General features: G+C 35.6%; 1 protein-coding gene across 1 annotated transcript in view; it reads left to right on the top strand.

The window, feature by feature from the left end:
* The first annotated feature begins 479 nt into the window (after window positions 1-479).
* DPY19L2 (dpy-19 like 2) overlaps window positions 480-21,058 on the top strand; it is a 66,344-nt gene continuing 45,765 nt past the window's right edge. The window contains exons 1-5 of the mRNA XM_006912057.1: window positions 480-861; window positions 5,230-5,254; window positions 6,541-6,628; window positions 9,052-9,189; window positions 18,459-18,579. Of these exons, the coding sequence (XP_006912119.1) occupies window positions 480-861; window positions 5,230-5,254; window positions 6,541-6,628; window positions 9,052-9,189; window positions 18,459-18,579 (754 nt within the window). The remainder of the gene's footprint in view (window positions 862-5,229; window positions 5,255-6,540; window positions 6,629-9,051; window positions 9,190-18,458; window positions 18,580-21,058) is intronic.

Genomic DNA, 21,058 nt, shown 5'->3' with positions numbered 1-21,058 from the left:
GTAACAAAGCCAAGCCTGAACTCGAAGAAAGGAATGAAATCTCAGAGAGTTCTTCAGACTTGGCTGCCAGCGGGTCCGTGACTCCAAACCGCGCGCGGGGCGGAGCCCGTGGAAGGGTGCGCGCGGGAGGATGGGTGCGCGCGGGAGGATGGGTGCGTGCAGGGGCTGCGCACGTGGTAGGATGCGCGCACGGGCTGCGCGCGGGATGATGGATGCGCGCACGGGCTGCGCGTGGGACGATGGACGCGCGCGGGATGATGGATGCGCGCGGGAGGCTGGCATGCGCGCAGGAGCCGTGCACGTGAAGCTCGCGCCTCACGCCCCTCCTCCAGGTTTCGCGGTCGCCTTGACGACCAGGGGGCCCGCAACGGCGGCGGGGACGAGTCGTTGAGGCTGCGAGCCCCTGCGGACCTCGCCCTACTCCGCTGGGCCCGCGCCGGAGAGAGAGCCAGCTCCATCCGAACAGGGACTATGAGAAAATGGTCGGGCCAACGAGAAGTAAGCTCAAAGAAGGGGCTTCAGAGCCGTTGCACTCTTCCCGCGTCATGCAGTCCAGGCGGCGGCGGCGGCGGGCCACCGGCGCCGGGGAGCCGGAGATGGAGGAGGAGCCGCAGGAGAAAGTGGAAAAGCCGGAGCTGCCTTTGCCGGTAGGCGGCGGGAACCTGCCCGGGGGCGCCCGGGCCTACTCGCCGCGGAGGATCCGAAACCTGAAGGCACAGAATTGCTTGCAAGTGGAAGTGGTCGCAAAGGCCCTTTATCTTAGCCGCTTCCAATTCCTCAACTGTTTCCTGGAGCAGCTCCGCGACAGGGTGCACCTGTTACGGAGACGCCAGTTCTCGGGCAGGCTGACCATCTGCATAGGTGAGCAGAACCGGGCAAGGAGAGCCCTCGGCAGGCGTCCCCAGGCTTCCGACCGGGTGCCCTCCCGCCAGCATGGGCAGGCCCAGAGCCTAGGGTTTGAAGTGGTTTTGGTGCATCCTAAAGATCAGTTTAACAAGCAAGCCTAGCAGCAATAATGACAAGGGCCAAGCTCTGGAAAATCGCTGAAAAGAATCCTTAGCCCACTTGGTTCTGTTTTAAATATTTTCCAGGTTTTTTGACCCTAATGATTACCTCTGTATCACCGACAAAATGTTATCTTAATCAGGGCATCCATTTATTTAGCTCTCGAGGGGCAGACATTGTTCCTCTGTGCCTTAAATAAAACAAAAGCGTGGATTTTTAAAATTAGTCGCGAATCTTTAATAGTAGTAGTTGTAGGGCCAAATTAGCATATTGTCCCATGTTAATATCCATTTACTTTCACTGGAACTTCATTGCCTAAATTGGGGGAATTTTCTTATTTAAATACTGGAAAGATTCTTCTTTACCTACATGCCTCATTTTCTGTAGCTTAAGAGAACTTGAATGTTATCGCTGTTTCAGCAAAATCAATCTTGAGCCTAGTCCTTGGTCAGGCTGACTACTGATATAAATCGAAACATAGATAAATGTCTCCTAATATAAGTTGTGATTTCTTTCACACTGTAAGTTGACTGCTGTTGTGGAAGTTGACTGCCGATGTGACGAGTCTCCACATTTGGGTTGTTGAAAATACTTGAGGAGTAATAGATGGCGGTTCATAGTTAGATGGTATCAGATGGCTACTTATGGCAGCAGATACACCCTACATCCAGGATGGACATGGTCTCGGATGCCAGGCTGTTTTGCCACCCCAAACAGGAAGCCTGGTGCACCCACGCCTGGCACACTGGTGAATGTGGGATTATGTAATGACAGCCTATACTACATGCTGTGAGAAGTGGGAAATGAGATCAGGGAAGACTTTTAGGGAAAAAAGTGGGATTCAAATTGTGACAAAAAGGCTAATATTTGAATGTGCGAAGCAGACAACAAGTATTAGAGGCTGATAGGACAACAAAGTCATGGAAGGAAGAAAATATGACAGTGAAGGAAGGCCGAAAGGAAGGGCATAAAAGTGTACAAAAAGAGGAAGTAGGAAGTAAGTTCAAAAGGTTGACTGGGACCAGCCATGGAGTCTAATTCAAGACTAGGTTTAAGGCATTTGAACTTCATTCTACAGGAAGACACTGACTGATTCTTTTCTTTAAGGGGAAATAAAAAGGTTTTTTTAATGAGGCGAAATGCGCATGACAAAGTTAACCACTTTAAAGTGAACAATTCTGTGGCGTTTAGTGCATTCACAAGGTTGGCACTGAATGATTTTTAAATAGAGTGACACGATTGGAAGTGGGCTTCAGAGAGATGACCTTGACAGCAGTGTCCGAAAACGGACTGAGCAAAGAAGCAGGAAAAATCGTTGAACACTAGAATCCGCGCAGTCACTGCCATCGTAAAGAGATGACCTTGACAGCAGTGTCCGAAAACGGACTGCAGATGGACTGAGCAAAGAAGCAGAAAAAAGCGTTGAACACTAGAATCCGCGCAGTCACTGCCATAGTAACAATGGCACAGTGGGAATGGAGAAGAGAGGACGGAGGTGGGAAGTGAGCGTTGACGAGAGCACGTCGAGGGGCCTGGGGTTGGTGGTGAGGCAGAAGCAGAGAGTGGGGAATGTGAGAGAAAGAGAAAGTTCAGGAATGAGTATTTACAGATGTGGGAATTATCCATGTACAAGTGAATCGAAACTTTAACATTGAGAAAGACTGCCAGGAGAGAACATGGGGCAAAGTAAAGGCACCTGGGAAAACCTTTTAGTTTAAAGAGAGGAACAGGAAAAGCCAGATAAGCATTAAAAAAAAAAAGTTGCCAGAAAAATAGACCTGGGAGAATTGGTGTGAAGGAAGATAACAGAGGAAGAAATTCGAGAGTCTGGTCAAAAGCTGCACAGAGGTTGAAAAGCATAAACATCGAAAGAGGTCATTGATATGGAGAACGGAAAGGTATGTTGGTCGTCGGTCTTCTAAAAGAGTTATAGGAACTTAGAAGAAGGAAGTTGGCTAAGAATCTTGTCGGCGAGTGGGTGGGGGCGGGGAGACTATTTCGGAGTTTGAAGAGCTGCTAGGTCAAGGGAAGGGTTTTAGAGTCTAGGGGAAGTGAAGGCGGAAAGGAAAGACTAGTAGGAGAGGGTAAGATGGAGGTTCCAAGAGGGGGAACAGTCGATGGAGCAAAGCCTTCGAAAATGTGGAAGGGCGGAATTAAAAGCACAGATCTGAGAAGCTGACTGTGGCAAGGAAGAGAGAGAGTTCCTCTCGTGAGATGGTAGGGAATAGAAGAAAGCAAGAATGACTGTGCAGAACATCGACAGGGACGTAAGAGAAGTTTGCAGTGCTTGTGTCGAGTGGTCTTGGTTTCAGTAAAGTATAAGGCTGGATCTCTTTCTAAGGTGGGGTTGATAGGCGGGATCCAGGGGTCCAGGAGACATGCTTTTTGTCACGACCTTGGAAGGGGCTGTGATAAGCAAGATGTACATGTAGGATATTGGCATTATTATTACACCTTAGCATTTATCAGGTGTGTCATGTGGGGTGAGGGGAGGGAGTGAGAGACAGAGGAACATTTTGAGGGTTTTTGGAAAGCTAGGTGGATTTAGTAGGATATTTGACCTCTTCCTTTTCCTTAAATATCACTTACGAAAGTTTTTGCCAATATATATAATTGCATGGAGAGTGAGAAAGAGCATGCAAATATGGTTGAATAGGACAGTCTCTGTATATGTTAATAAAGTCTTATCAGAAGGGCATCTGTTTCAAGTTGAAAGGGATGGTATAGGTTTAATTTCAAAGTAGTTCAGAGTATATTGTACATTGTAAAGAGTTAACATACATAGTGATAGTGTACTTTTTCTGTAAAGAGCAAGGTAATAAATATTTTGAGCTTCACAGGCCACATGCAGTCTCTATAGCCTATTCTTCCTTATTTTTATAACCTTTAAGAATATAACAACCCTTTTAGCCAGTGGACAGTACAAAACCAGACAGTGGGCTGTAGTTTGCTGATCATGATATAACATGGTAAATCTTCTGGTAAGTATTAAAGAGCAGAGAGCAGTAGAAATGAACCCAAGATGGTTAGGAACATGAAAAAAGAGCTAGAAAAGTACAGCTGGGAGTCTTCGATATTGCAATATTTTATTATTATTAATTGATTGCATAATTTGCACTTATTTGGTTAGCCAAGTTGAATACATTTTAGAATTTTTAAGAGGTTAACGGTGGTGGTGTGTAAAATGACTTGCTAAGTGTATTTGGAAAAACAGTAAGAAACACCATTATAAAATCTTCAGGTGGGGGCAGGACATTCGGAATAGCTAAGTGAGTTCGCTCCTCTGTGACAGTAACAAAGATACTTGATTATCAGAATCAACTTTTTCAAGTCTTTGGAAATTAACCAGAAGTTTACAACACTCTAAAGAAAATGCGTTCAAAATTAAAAAAAAAAACAAAAAACTACTCACACTGTAAGAACAGTGAGGTTTGTGGAGTTTTAACTTGGCCTCCTCCCATCTCCTCTCCCCAGCTCTGCTATATCCTTGAAAATAAGCAGAGTGCCAGCCACCCCAAGGGACAGACAGTGTTTGTAGCTCCTCAGAAAGCCCATCCCCACAGCAGTGTCACCGTTTGGCCTGTCCGCAGATCCCTGAGAAAGCCACATTCCTAAGACGCTGACGTGGGGACTGCAGAGGAGGCTCCCAGGCCACTAGTCTGCGGCCCTCAAGGCTCCATAAGGTTTGAACTGCCCACAGGGCTTTGGGTGTCCTGCTGATGAAGAGATTTCCTGCTTTAAACCATATTCTGATGAGCAGAAGGGAAAGTGGCCTAGAGGGACTTCTCTTGGCTGGAGTCACTTCTGAAAGGATTGAGCTGATCGTAGTGTATATATGGGCTTATTTTTAATATTTTGTACAAAGAATTAGAGAATAACAGATCATACTAGAGAATAATCTCTGAAGAATCACCAAAAAGATCAAAATCATCAGTTTCATCACTCTTTTGCAAATTACATAAATTTGCAAACTTGGAGACATAAAGTCTTCCAAGTTTCTTCCTTTGCTCCTCAAAAACCCCCTGCAGAGGTAAGCATGAGTTGTAATTTATGTCCTTTTGGGATTTTTCCTATGCTTGTACAGACAGAATTGGCTAGCCACCCTTCTCGTGCCTGCTTTCTAGACATATAAGGGAATGCTTTTTTGAAATAGTATAGTAAAGGTATAGTGTAATTATTATAATAATATAGCTTTTAATGACTTTTTTCTTTTTTCTTTTCCAGCTGCCTTTTTGGGACTTTTGCACTGGTAAGATTAGTTTCAGTTTGAAATAAATAAAAAACGTTTGAATTAAAAATTGCTGTCACTGTTTGCATATAATAAAACCATAGCTGCTTGCTATGTGTACGGAACATCTGTGTGCTCATCTGTTTACACAGTTTACACAGATAGATTACTTTTTTAAAAACTTCACGTGAAGCAGCATTTACAAAATAGGTGCGTTAGAGGAGTAGTAACTTATCTGTTAGAATGTTTTGCTTTACCAAAGGATTCACTACTGTGTGTCTTAAATATCTTGCTTTTCTTGTGTTCTTTGCATGCTTATTTTATCTAAAAAAACTCTCGCTTATTTTACAGTAATGGTGGTTTCTTAGTGACATAAGCTGAGAGATAAAGTTTTAGTAACACCTGTCCATTGGAAATCAGGTAGAAATGAGGATAAAGACTGTGCAACAGTAATACGGAATTGAATGAGCACACGCACCATGCTTTATACAAGTGGTCTATTTGTAAAACATTGTATGTAAAATCATTTTTACCTGAGCTCAGGGATTTCTGTTCTTGGGAAGAATGGAATCTGCCCCGCCTCCCGTTGGGTTAGTGCTGTTCTGGCCATTTAGTCTTCAGGGAGATTTTGATGATAGAACCAAGGTTGTAATGGTAAGAAATATTTTTTACAGCTATTGGAACCCTTTCATACGCCCTATATGTATGTAAATGAAGGTGAGTAGAGGACCAGGTTGATAGATGGAATTTTGCTTTATTTTCTACTTAATTGGAAAGCATTTGCCATGTAAATGAAGGAAAGCATCCTTGCTCACTATAACCAATTTTGCTTATCACATATGCTCCTATATTCATTACCTACAACTGTTTTCTTGAACTACACTAACAAAATATCTTTAAGTACAGTCCTGTGTTCTTTGACCCTTGAAAGCTGATCCTTTATTTGGAGTTATACTTATTTAAAAATTGCTTTAATGTAGAGTAGTTCTATTTAAAATTATATTCCAAAGGCCTTTCAAGGAGCATTTCCCAAACTTGGTACATTAGAGTCACTTGTGAAACTTAATAAACCAAAACCTACCTCTGCTCTGATTTAGAGGCCTGGATTGTGGACTTTCAGCCTCGTGCAACACTGGATTATATAACTTACTATATAAATTAGTAAGCAAACTATAAAGTTAACATTCATTACAAAAATTTGTTCTTTTTCCACTTTATGATTTTTGTACTTTGTAACTATTTTGGTACTAATTTTGAAACGTGTTCTTATAATGATGTTTCATTTTTTTGTTTTTTGTTCTTTCTAGGATACATTTAGTAACACTGTTTGAAAATGATCGTCATTTTTCTCACCTCTCATCTTTGGAGCGGGAGATGACTTTTCGCACTGAAATGGTTAGGTTCTTTTTTCTAATGAATTAATCCGTAGTTTAATAATAGTAAGACTATATGGTGGACATTCTTAGAAAGTGAAATGAATTATTGGTGAGTTACACCGTTTCTCAAGTTATAACCTAGGCTTATATATAACTCAATAGAAAGTGTTTTAGGATTCTTTTCTTTTACTTATCTCATTATCTCTCCTCCTTTTCTAATGCAGACTTTTTAATATAATAAAGATCAATTATAATAGCCGAGAAAGAGGAGAACAAAGATAACATTTAAGAGATGATATAGGGTATCAAATGTGATCAGAAATTGCTTTCTCTTAGGTTAGAGTAGGAGACCCTATATCTTACCTGCCTCTTTCAACTGTTTTTTGGTTTGTTTATTTTTGTTCTATTTTATTATTATTTTTTTTACCATTCTTGACTTCAGGATAATCTCTTTTAAGAGGCAACTTTTGATATAATTTCTTTAATCATTTACCTGTTATTTTGCTACCTAATTTATAAAGTGGAGATAATGCCATCTGCCATACATACTTCACATAAATAGTGAAGATTAAATGGGATAACAAATGCCAGAACTGCAGAATTTTATAATGAAGACAGGCCAGGACCATCCTCCAGACCCACTAGTTTGGGGCCAAGCGAAGAACTGAAAGTGGCTCTCATGACTCTGTAGCCACTGCTTTTTTGTTTTGTTTTTAATTGTGGCTAAATTAAAATTTAGAAATTACACTTAAAAAAATTTTAAATGGCAGGTTTTACCATTTCAACTATTTTTAAGTGTACAATCTGTCGCATTAAATGCACTCACATTGTTGTGCCACCGTTAGCACCCTCCACCTCCAGAACTTGGTTATCCCAAATAGAAACAGCACCCACTAAATACTAACTAGTCCCTCTCCCCTCCCTGAAGCCTTTCTGTCTATAAATTTGCCTATTTTAGATACTTTAGCCACTATTTTTTAAATCTCACCCTGACAGTTCCCTTAAAACTTTGAAGAATTGGATATGTGAGCATTCATGCGGCATTTGAACTTTTAATATTTTATAGTTATTATTTGCAAAGAGAGGATATAAAATAATATTAAAGAGTGAAGCTGTGGGGCAGTCTGGACTTTGATGACCGATCACTGGACTGAGTCAGTTATCTGACTGATAATAGTCACGTAACCCCTCTGATTCTCAGTAATCCCATCTGTTAACTGGAAGTAATGCCAGACTTTTAGTAGCCTACTAAAGCCATTATTTCATTATTTCATATGCTGTAATAATACACTAAGCTAATCCTCTTTTCAGGGCTTTATTGAAAATAAAGGGAGATACTGAACGAAGCACATAGCACAGATCCTGGCGCAAAAACCATAGCTGCTATTAGTAAAAACTTATGTAGACATTTTCTATTTCTCTAAATATCGACTTATGCATATTAGATATCCTGTCATTGTTATATGCTCTGTTGCCCTCCTAAGCAGAAAGGGAAAATCCTTACATGAACTTGTATTTTACCAATCCAAAATGTGAGGAAATGCTCTTTCTGACATCAGCTAAGTGACAGCTCAGCTTTGTAGTCACTACTGTTGCTTAAGTTCTCAAAGATAAAGCAGTTGGAGGAGGCAGGAATGAGCGTAGAGTTGAAGATTATTTTTAATGTTTTCTAGGGAGAGCGTATTACGAACGGTGTAGCCCTTTCTTTGCTTTTTGATTTTAGGGAGGAAAGCAGGAAGTCGATGAGGGAAGTAATATGAAACAACATGCTTTCGTTAATCTTTGAACTTTAACTGAACGTAACTTTTACTAGCCTAATAAAGCCATTATTTCATATGCTGGAATAATACACTAAGCTAATCCCCGTTTCGGGACACAGCATTGCTGTCGTGAGCAATGGTCATTTGTCATTTGGTCAGCATTCACTTTGGGCAGAGCTGTTAGAGGGAGCAAGGAAGTAAGTTGAAAGCATGAAGTTCCATCTTGTGAATGTTAGGTTACTTCTTAGAGAGCTGGAAAAAAAGAAGTAATTTTCTATATACAAAGTTGTACAGAGACATAAAGGCATCTCTGTTTATGCCAGAATCCATCAGATCTCAACCTCTAGGTACCTAGACTGAGGGGAAAATTAGGCTTGGTAGAATTAAAAATGTATTGCATACATATTTTAAGGTGTGGTTAGAAAAGCTCCTTAAAACGTTTAACTATCCCTCTAACTCCTTTTCAAACTATCAGAAAATGGGAAAGACTAGTACAGGGCTAACCTGAAACGTATGCCTTTTGAGTCCAAGAATGCGGTGGTTGCCAGGGGAAATCAGAAAATCGTTATTCTTTTCTTTTCTTTTTTTTTTTCTTTTTCCCAGAAGAAATTATTTTAAAAGGAGTGATCAAAATTAATACTTTCAAATTTTACTTACATTGACAATTTGTGCCTTTTTAAAGGGACTTTATTATTCCTACTTCAAGACCATCATTGAAGCACCTTCGTTTTTGGAAGGGCTGTGGATGGTTATGAACGACAGGCTCACCGAATACCCCCGTGTGATAAACGCAGTGAAACGCTTCCATCTTTATCCAGAGGTAAGTAAAATTTGGGATAAATGTTCGTACAGTGATTTTTTTTTTAATCAGAAAGAAAGTAGTAAGTAAACACAATGATGTTATTAAAAGGAAGGGACTTCTAAGGATTATTGATTGTCTGTATCCGTATAGATGAACACAGTATCAAACTTCCTTTCCTAAACTCAAAGACCTCAGAAACTGTGCTCACTTGAACTCAAAGAAGCTCAGTGTAAAAGCAGTGACCAGTGTAATAAACAGAGCAAATGGGAAGAGCCGAGAAGGGTTCTAAATGAGGACAGCCCATGAACTTCGAATACCATGTGGTTGGGCAGACCAGTCACATGAAGGGACAGTGAAAGTGATGAACAGGACAGTGACCTTGGAGTTGCTTTAATAAAGTGAGATTTATTTAGTTATATAGCCAGAAATCTGTGAATATCTTCTATTGCTTGGTCTAAAACAGTACGGATTTTATGGTAGTCTGCAAATTCTAGAAATTGGAAAAAAAAGATTAATAAATTCAATTCACGAACTCTTAAGATAAATGCTAATTTGACATCGTGGTAGGCACGACTTTTGAGTTATCTCAGAATCCAGCAGATTTGTTAAAAGTTGTTTCTTTAATCCTTCATATTTTATAGCTTTTGAAAGTTATTTTGATTTTGAAATGTATGTAGCGCAGAAATTTAAAGAATAGTGTGCAAATATGTAAATACGTGTGATCAACTACTTAGAATAAATAAAATGCTACTCTTCTGACATTGTTGCTTCAGATATTTAAAATAAGTGAAGGATGTAAATATGGTTCTTTAAGTCACCTTTGCTCCTTTCCCGTCGCCACAAATACTGTCATTAATTTGATGTGTATCTATCAGTCCTTGTCTCCAAGGATTGTTTTATGTGTTTTTATAAATGCTCTAATACTGAATATATCATTCTACAGCTTTTCCCTAAACACTGGATTTTTGAATTCTTTGTATGTATATGTATTCTTTTCTTTATTTTGTTCATGTATTTTTAAAATTTTTTTTTATTATTTGTTTCAAATATACAGCACATTGGTTAGGCATTTATATAATTTATGAAACGAGCCCCCTAATAACTCTTTCTCTCCTCTGGCTCTACACATAGCTACTACATTACTGCCACCTGCGTTCCCTGTGCCGTGCTCCCCATCCCTGTGACAGTCTATCAACTATTAACCCTTCACCCCTTTCTCTCCCTTATTTTGTGAAATTTCTAAAATAATTTCTACATTTGGCTATTTTTGTGTATGAAGTTGTTTACAGTTTTTAAATTATAAACAGCTCTAAAAATGTATATTCTTGTACGTATTTTCTAACTGTATATATGCAAGATTTTTCTCTAGAAGTTGAATCGATGTTGTAGAATGTATGTTTTTCCAACTTGATCAGATATTGCTAAACTGCTCTCTGAAGCAAATGTAGCAATTCACCCTGCTGTGTAAGAGAATTCACTTTCTCTCATATCCTTATTAGACTGCAAATTGTCAAAATTTCTGATATTTGCTCTTCTAATGGCTGTGATATGCTATTTGTTTTAATTTGTCCTTCCCTTATTATTTTTGAAGTTAAGAATATTTTCACATTTAATAGATATTTGTTCTTTTCTAAATAACCTGCATAAATATTTGTCACCTATTTAATAGTTGTTTTCTTATCGATTTGGTGGCATAGTTTATATATTTTATATATTTTAATATATTTAAATTTAATCCTTAGTCATACACGCTGAGCATATCTTTTCTCTTTCTGGCTACTTTCTCTGAATCAGCTTTGTTGAGGTGCAACTTATATGCAATAAAACATACTATTTTGAGTATACAGTTCTTTGAGTTATACATTTGACAGATGCATAAAACTGTATAACCACCACCACAATTGAGTTATAAAACATTGAAAATAATGCCAAAAAATTCGCATGTGCTTCTTTGTGGTAACTATCATTTCTCCATTGAATTGTCTTTGCACGTATATTGAAAATTGTTTGTTTTATATATGGGTCTGTTTCTAGATTCTCTGCTATTCTGTTGATCTGTATATCTATGTTCATGCCAATGCCACACTGCTTTGATGACTGTAGCTTTATAGTAAATCTTAAAATAAGGTAACTATACAACTTTCTTTTTCCTTTTCAAAATTATATTTCTGTATAAATGTTAAAGTTGGTTTATCAAATTCTCCATAAATCTTGTTGAGGTTTTGGTTGAAGTTGCATTGGATTTATACATTTACTGGGAGGAATTGACATCTTAATATTGAATTTTCCAATCCATGTTAATGGTATAGATCTCCACTTTTTAATCTTTTCTAATTTGTCTCTGCAATATTTTGTATTTTTCAGCATGTAGTCTTTTATAAGCACTTTCTTTTTTTGCTCTTATAAATGGTATTATTTTTAAATTTAATTTTCTCATTTTTTGTTGCTTTTGTATAGAAATTGCAGCTGGTTTTGAATATTAACCTAGAACCTGCATCTTGCTGAAGCGAATTATTCTAGGAGCTTTTTTGTAGATTCCTTTGGATTTTCTGTGAACATGATGAAGTTGTCTGTGAATAAAAACAGTTTTACTTCATATTTTCTATTATATATACTTAAAAAATTTTTAAATAAATTTATTTAAAAACAGTTTGACTTCATATTTTCTATTATATATACTTAAAAATTTTTTAAATAAATTTATTAATGTAGAATTGACATACCGTAACTGGACATATATGAAGTATAAAATTCAATGACTTAGGCATATGTATCCACCCATGCACACCACCACAATCAAGACAGTGAGCACAGCCACCACCCCATCACCCCAAGAGTTTCCTCATGTTCCTTAGTGATCCCTCTTTCCTGTACCTCTTTACCTCACCCTACCCCACCCCCAGTAAACCACCAGTATGCTTTCTGTCACTATAGTTTACTTTGCACTTTTTCAGAATTTCATATAACTAGAATTATAAAACACTTTTTTGTATACCTTCTTTTATTCAGTAGAGTTACTTTGAGATTAATCCATATTATTGTAATGTATCAATAGTTTGTTTTCATTGCTTACTATTATTCCATTGTATTGATGTATCACATTTTGTTTATCCACTTGCCTTTTGACAGACGTTCAGGTTTTTCCAGTTTTGGGCTATTATTAATAAAGCCGCCATGAACGTTCCTGTATAAAGCATATTGCCAAAGTGGTGGTGCTATTCACATTCCGTACAGTAGTGCGTGAGAGGTTTCAGTTGCTCCGCGTGGTCAGCTACACCCGCTGTGATCAGCCTTTTTAATGTCGGACATTTTAATAGTTGGGTAATGGCATCTCATTGTGGTTTTAATTTTATTTCCTTGACAACTAATGATGTTGAGCATCTTTTTGGGTTCTCATGTGCCATTTATGTATCTTTAGTGAAAGGTCTGCTCAAATTTTTGCCCATTTTTAAATGGAAATTTTAAAAATTTGGTTCTTTTCCTTATTATGACTGAGTTTTGAGTGTTCCTTATATATTGCAGATACAAGTGGACATACTGTGGGTACAGGTCCTTTAGCACATATATGCTTTACAGTATGTAGTTTTTCTATTCATTCTCTGAACAGTATCTTTTAAAGAGGAGAAAATTTTAATTTTGAGGAAGTACAGTTTATCAATTTTTTCTTTTATTGATCATGCTTTTGGTATTATAACTAAGACATTTTTGTCTAACCCAAGGTCATGAAGATTTTCTTCTGTGTTTTCTTCTACACATTGTATAGTTTCAAGTGTCACACTTAGGTGTGTGATCCATGTTGGATTAAGTGTGTAGTTTAGGATTAAGTGTTAGATTTTGTATAAAGTGTGGATCAAAGTTTATTATTTTCATTGATGGATATCCAATTTTTCCAGCACTATTAAAAAGATATCTTTTCTCAGCTAAATTGCCTTCAAACTCTTTTTGAAAATTAATTGACCTTCTATGTGTAAGTCTGTTCCTGGACTCTATTCTGTTCCATTGATCTATTTATCCATCTTGACACCAGTGTCACACTGTCTTAATTACTGGAGCTATATAATTCATCTTAAAGTCAAGTAGTGAAATTCCTCCAACTTTGTTCTTTTTAAATGTTATTTTGGCTAATCTAGACCCTTTGTCCTTCTATGTGAATTTTAGATCAGCTTTTCAATTTCAGCTGCCAACATTTGATTTGGATTGTGTTCAATCTATAGATTTTTTAATCTATTCGAGGAGGTTATCATCTTAATAATATTGAGTCTTTCAATCCATGAACACAGTTTATTTTTCCATTTACCTGGATCTTGTTAAATTTCAATAATATTATATAGTTTGAGGCATACAGATTTTGTATACCTTTTGTCAGATTTATCCATGTGCGCTTAATTTTTTGATGCTATGGTAAATGATATTGTTTTAAAATTTCAATTTCTGACTGTGTTCCTAATATACAGAAATACAATAGTTTTTATGTTTATTGACCTATCCTGTAACAACACTAAACTCACTTATTCTGGTAGTTTTTAAGATAGATTTTATTGGATATAGACAATTGTAAAGATACTGCATATATTTTATAAAATGTATACCTAATTATTTTTGGTTTTGTGGGAGCTACTATAAATAATATTTAAAATGTACTTCATTTCTGATTGTTTATTGTTAACATATAGAAATATTGTTAATTTTTCTGTGTTGACCTTGAATCCGTGACATTCTTATTTATTTTTTAAATGTTTGCAATATTTCACTAATGAAACCACCAGGGTCTGCCTCAAGTTTTTTTCATGGGAAGGATTTTATTTATAAATTCCATCTCTTTATTAGAGATAGGGATATTCAGATTTTTCTGTTTCTTTTTTGTCAGTTTTTATAATTGTCTCTTTCAAAGAATGTTATATAAAAGTTAAATTGACATAAAATTGTTCATCATGTTCTAATATTCTTTTACTGTCTGTAAAGATGTTTTTCTTTCATTTGTGACTTTGGTAATTTGTATATTTATTTTTCTTTATTAATGTAGATAGAGTTTTATTCCCTTTATTGATACTTACAAAAAACACTAGCTTTTGGTTTCATTTATCTTTATTATTTTTTTGTTTTCTATAACATTGATTTCTTCTCTCATCTTTATTATTTTCTTCCTTCTACATACTTTGGATTTATTTTTATCTTTTCTTACTAGTTTTTCAAGGTGGATGATTACCTCCTTGGTATAAAACCTTTTTTCTTTCTCAAAGAAGCATTTAATCCCCTAATTCTCCTCTAAGCACTGCTATACCTGTATTCCGTAAATCTAGACATGTTTGGTTTTCATTATAATTTAAAATTTTTGATTATCATTTTTTCTCCTTATGAATTGTGCTTTTGGTGTCAAGTTTACGAATTATTTTCCTAGCCCTAGATGCTAAAGATTTTCTGTTTTTCCCCTAAGAGTTCTCTGTTCTACATATAAATCTGTAATCCATGTCATTTCAAGTTAATTTTTTCATGTAATGTGAGACATGAGACTTAGGTCTAGGTTCTTTTTTTTTTTTTTAACCTATGGGTGTCCAATTGTTTTCCTTTGTGAAAACAAGTTTGGCATATTTCAGTGGGTCTATTTCTGGGTTCTCTGCTCCCCTCCATTAATTCACATGTCTGTCCCTCTGCCAATACCATATACTCTTCATTAGTGTAACTATACAATAAGTCTTGGATTAGGTAGAATGATCCCTTCCACTTCATTCTTTCTCAGAATTGATTTAGTGAGTTACTTTGCCTTTTAATATATATTTAACAATGTTCTTTTCCATAACTATAAAATCTCATTGAGATTTTGATAAGAATTGCATTGAACATGTAGTTAAATTTGAAGAGAATTGACTTCTTTACTACCGAGTCTTCCAATTTATGAACATGGTAAGTCTCCCATTTATCTAGTTCTTCTATGCTTCCTTTCATTAGTGTTGTGTAGTTTTCAGTATACAAGTGCTGTACATGATTTATTAGATATACACTTAAGTATTTCATGATTTTTGAGAAACGATAAAAGTGATTATATTTTCAATATTCATGAATACATGCTCATTACTGGTATATAGAAATACAATTGATTTTTTGTGTGTGTTTCGCTTTTATTCTGCAACCTTACTGAACTCACTTATTAGTTCTAGGAGGGTTTTGTTTTGTTTTGTAAATTTGTTGGAATTTTCTACATACATAGTCATATGAAAAAGGGGACAGTTTTATTTTTTTAATCTATATGTTTTTATTTCCCTTACTTTATTGCACAAGCTAGAACTTTCAACACTGTTTAAGACTGGGGAATGTGGATATCCATGCCAGTCTTAGGGAGAATGCATTCATTCTTTAACCATTAAAGTATATTGTTACCTCTAAGTCTTTTACTCATGACCTTTATAAAGTCGAAGAGGTTCTCTTATTCCTATTTTTTTTTTCTGAAAGTTCTTATCAAAATAGGTATTAAATTGTTTCAAATGCTTTTTTTGCACCAATTGATATGATTACAAGATTTTTCTTTTTATCTTGTTAATACAATGGGTTACATTGATTCATTTTTCTTCCTGAAACAGCTTTATATTCTTGGAATAAACCCCACTTGGTCATGGCATATAATTAGTTTTACATATTGCTGAAGTATCTGCTGATATTTTGGCTTTTTCTATATGTTTTCATAAGCGATATTAGCCTGTGATTTAATTTTTTGGTACTTTCTTTTTTGGTTTTAGTATCAGGGTAATATTAGCTTCAGATAACGAATGGGAAAGTGTTCTCTATTCTTTTTTTCTGGAAGAGATAGTGTAGAATTGATTTTAACTCTTTAAATATTTAGTAGAATTCTTCAGTGCAGATATCTGGGCAAGATTATGGAAATTGCTGTTTGAAGAATTTTTACATTTCAATTCAATTTTCTTAATAGGTACATATATAACAAGGGGGGGCGGGGAGCACAAGAGTACTACTATTTGAATCTGTTTTATGTTGGGTGAAATGTGATAGTTTTTGTTTTTCCAGGTCCATTTTATCTAAATTGTTAAATTTAAGTGTGTAGAGTTATTCATAGTATTCCTTGATCTTTTTGACATATGAAAATTCTGTAGTTATATTTCATTTCATTCTTGATACAGGTAATTTGTGTCTCTTCTCTTTTTTCCTTCTCAGTCTTTCTGTAGGTTTGTTAGTTTTATTGAACTTTTCAAAGAATGAGCTCTTCTATTGTTTTTAATGCTTTTAATGTCACTTATTTCTGTTTCTTATTATTTCCTTCCTTTGTTTTGCTTGTTCTGTGTTTATTTTGCTCTTCTTTTTCTAGGTTCTTAGGGGCTTAGATTATTGATATTTTCCTCTTTTCTAATGTATTAATTTTAGTGCTATACATTTCTCTCTCAGTTTAGAGAATTTTCTTTAGCCATTCCTTTAGGGTAGATCTTTTGGCAACACGTTTTCTTAGTGTTTCTTTATCTTTCATATCAAGTTTTCTTGATTCGTGAAGGCTACTTTTGCTAGATATAGGAATCTGGGTTGACAGCTTTTTCTTTCAGCATTTGATAAATGTGCCACTTCATTCTGGCCCTCTATGACTTGTGATGAAAAATGTACTGTCTATTGAATCGTTTTCCTTCTTTAAGGAGTATTTTTTTCTTCTCGTATCTTTCAATATTTTATCCTTTTTAGTTCTCAAAAGTGTTTAAAAGGATGATGTTTAAAAGTTTTCAAAAATGTGATGAGTCTTGGTTTGGATTTCTTTGGTTTTATTCTATTTTTGGTTTGCTTAGCTTTGGCTTCCCCTTTTTCCTCTCCTCTCAGGACTCCAGGGACACAAATGTGAGAACTTTTGTCAGTTCCGTAGGTCCCCAGGGAACTTTTATGATTTTTTTTTCCACTCTCTTTTCTCCCCATTGCTCAGATTGAATACTTTCTATTGTTCTGTTTGCTGGTTCACTGATTATTTTCCTCAATCCCTTTCATTCCTCTGTTAAGCCCATCTACTGAGTTTTTATTTTCGTTATTGTATTTTTTTCAGTTCTGAAATTTTTATTTGTTCTTTACATGTTCTGTGTTTCTTTGTTAAGACTTTGTTTTTTGCATTTGTTCTAAACATGTTCATAATTACCCATTGGAGCAATAATTCTAATAATCTTGTCTTATCCTTGTTGGAATCTGTTGGGGTTTTTTTTCATTCAGTTTGAGATCTTTCTGGGTTTCGATGTGATGAGTGATTTTAAATCAAAATCTGGATATTTAAACATTTTAGAGATAAGATGCTGAGTTTCAGAAGGTGAAGGATTACGTCAAGCCATAAGAACCATAACTTGTAGAGTGAGAATTTGAATTTAATTCTGACTTCAAAGCTATACTTTTCTACTATATCAAGCTATGACCCAGAAAGGGGTGTAATTCTAGATTTAACACATACATTTAATGGGGTAATGTTTTGTACATGTATGATAAACACACAATGGTAAAAATGATAAATTTAGCAGAATGTCAATTTTATAAAATTAAGTTATAAAATAGTAAATCTATTCTTTTTGGATATAGATGTTTAGGATACTGTTAAAGGAGAGACTGGAAGGGTGATTACCAAAATAGTACAAGTAGTTAGCTCTAGGTAGTTTTTACTTTTACTTTGTACTCTATTTTTTAACTTTTTTCTTTGTATTTTTTCCCCAAATCTATAAAATTATATATTTTTTAATCTCTCAGCCATGAGAATTTTGTTGCTAATTTTTTTGTTATTGTTCTTTTCCCTTGTCTTTAAAATTTTAAAAGTGGATTGCAGATTGGGAAGAATTGGTTATATTTAATCTGTTTGGTTAGAGTTTTAGTGGGCACAGGAGCTATTATTCCATATGCAGTTGGTTTTATATTTTTTAGACAATGAAGAAAATAAATCAGGGACCTAGATCACATGTTATGAAATATTTCTGTCAATTTTTGTATTTTGCTATTATCATTTTGTTTTAACATATACTTTAGGACTTGATTTTATAGTTACTCTTATTTATATTACAGAGTTGATTATAAGAGTATATTACAGAGATAATGATCACAACATAAATTTTTATCGATGTGCATTACTCAGTGATATACAACTTAGTCGATACTGTGTCTGTGTATTTATATAATTTTCAAACAACTGTTTCCCAAATGAAATGACTTAAATACATTTGTAAAAGTTCATAATGTCAAAGGCAACCATCATGAAATGGATTTTAAAAAAATTGGTATTATGAAGATAATGTATTTTCCTCCACTATCTCTCCTGTTTTTATCTTTTGTAGGTGATTATAGCCTTCTGGTATCGTACACTTGTGGGAATAATGAATTTATTTGGGCTCGAAACTAAGACCTGCTGGAATGTCACCAGAGTAGAACCTCTAAATGAAGTTCAAAGCTGTGAAGGCATGTTTTTTTTTCCCCTAAAATACTGCTGTGTTGTCATTAATGTTTACATAAATATGTTATAACTTATTTTAAGAATTATTGTAAACTAGTGATTGAATATTTTAAAACACTCTACAACTGATTCACTTAAAAGTGTATTTACCTTTAAAGTAATTTTCTGAGAAGGCTATGTTCTTACTAAAATACAAGTATTCATTTCTGTTTGAGGGGTAATATGCCTCAGTGTAGGGCAATCCTAAATATTTCAGAATGAGATAGAAAAAAGTTTTGGGGTAGCTTGAATATATAAATTTGGGGGTGTGGATTAAACAGTCAGATATCTACTTGTAATAGTTAATGTGAAAATTTAGTTGTGGAAACATATTTAAAATTAGATATACAATAATAGATTGATTTAGAAATACTTCACACTCTTAATATACACCTTCTATATTGTTATCTTTGTCAAGGAACCATTTTTGGAATCATCTAACAGTTTTCCAGGATCTGTTATTGTCACTGCTACTTACGATGCTTGAAATTTAGTACTCTAGCACTTTTTAGCACTTTTTAAAATACTTAGATTTAGGTATTATGCTGTCCCTTGATACTCTTATTCAAAGTCGCATATATCTACTTGCATAACATTTACACAGTTATTTTATTCTCTGTTTTTTTTTCATTTTTTCCACAACATGACTACTCAGTATATTTTTTTCAGTGTATTTTATAAATATATTTTTATAGACTTATTCACAGTAACAATCAACTCTCAGAATATATACTAAATCTGTATTTTCATATTTCCCTTACATTTTTACTGATTCCTTTAAGTGATGTTTATAACATCTAAAATGGTATCGTTAGAGGATTTTGGAGGCATAATTAGACTTTTTTTGTGCCAAGGATAGGAAAGGAGAAAATGCCTTATAACATGAGAGACTGGAGTGACTCAGTCAGCTTAGAAGGTATAACCTGTTCTGAGAGATGGAAAAATCACCTTATATATGTATGCATATGATATTTATTAACTTGCCACTAAGTGATAGGTTAGCATTGGCACCCGGGACCCAAAGGTGAACCAGGTAGACATGGAGCTTTACCTTCATAGAATTTACAAATACGAACTATGTTAGCGGTTATAACTGACGCATATTACAAATAAGAAAATAAGTTTGCTCAAGTTAAGAGTAAGGAGTATTTCAAGAACAGGGACCAACAAATTCAAAATTTCTGAGGCAAGAGAGAACTGAGAGAAAGCTAGACTTCTGGAGCAGAGAGAGAAGAAAAAATGGTATGAAACGGTGCTGGAAATGTAAGCAGGGTCAGATTCGCAGTTTTAAAACATTATTTTGGCATTATTTTCCCTCCTGTGGAAAAGATATTAGTAAAGGACAGAAGTGGGTTCGGTGAGGCCAGGCAGGAGACTGTTACGCTGTCAGCAGATGAGACTGAATGAAAGATAACTGGGAAATGCATGGGTTCGAACGTTATTTTGGAAGCGGAATTAATGAGATTTGCTAACTGGTTGATGAGAGAGGAGGAGGAGAGCCAAGTCTTGTAACACTGGTTTCTGTCTTGAGGCCCTTTGAATGCTAAAAAAAAATTTTTAAAGTAGCAGGTTTGACTGGCTACACGAGTTTCAAGTACCTGCGACAGCTCAAAGTGGACATGTCAAGTGACCACCTGCATGTGCACGTATAGGAATAAGAAAAACATTCTGGGCTGAATATAAAATTAGGAGTCATCTGTCTGTAGACGCTAACTGGAGCCATGGAAGTGGTGGAATTTCCTGGAAGAATATTTGGACTGAGAAAAGGAGAGGGGACAGGACAGAGCCTGAGGTGGCCCGGCCTTGAGGCGGGTGTGCAGAGGGCGAGGAGTTATTAGGACAGACTGGAAAGGAACGCTCAGAGAAGGAGAAGGAATCAAAAAGGCCGACCTTCCGTTCTTGGCTCCACCAATGACTTTGATAACTCGATAACTGAAGAATTTGGGGCAAGTTACTTAAATTTTCTCAGCTCTGTTTTCTCGACCATTAAAAAAAGTGTTTTCGCACCACCTAACCTTAGATTTGTTTCGATAATTATGTGAGATGAAGGCTGTAAAGCACCTAGTAGACTGTGTGTTAATATATAAATAGTCTTTATACAAATATATATATGTATGTGTATATATATGTGAATATATATATTTAGTCTTATACACGGGATTTAAGTAGTAAGGTGCTGGCTATACCTAATAGTGGATGAAATAACTAGATTATCTCATATAGACTAAAACCGATCTTTGAGTTCTGGTGCCACATTTTACTCACCTGAGAGCCAGCAAAATATAAAAATAATATAATGGATTTTCTTTTGTAACTTACGAAGTGACTGTACAGACAGTTCTAGACACTGAGCAGTAGTAGCATCTGATATAAAGTGAAGCACCAACTAATTATTGCAGTATGATAATACTTAAGTCGAGAAAGTGTAAATGTAACCGCAATAAA

This window comes from Pteropus alecto, unplaced genomic scaffold (genome assembly GCF_000325575.1).
Source record: "Pteropus alecto unplaced genomic scaffold, ASM32557v1 scaffold21, whole genome shotgun sequence".
Lineage (NCBI taxonomy): Eukaryota > Metazoa > Chordata > Mammalia > Chiroptera > Pteropodidae > Pteropus > Pteropus alecto.
This window is presented reverse-complemented; position numbering and strand designations above follow the sequence as displayed.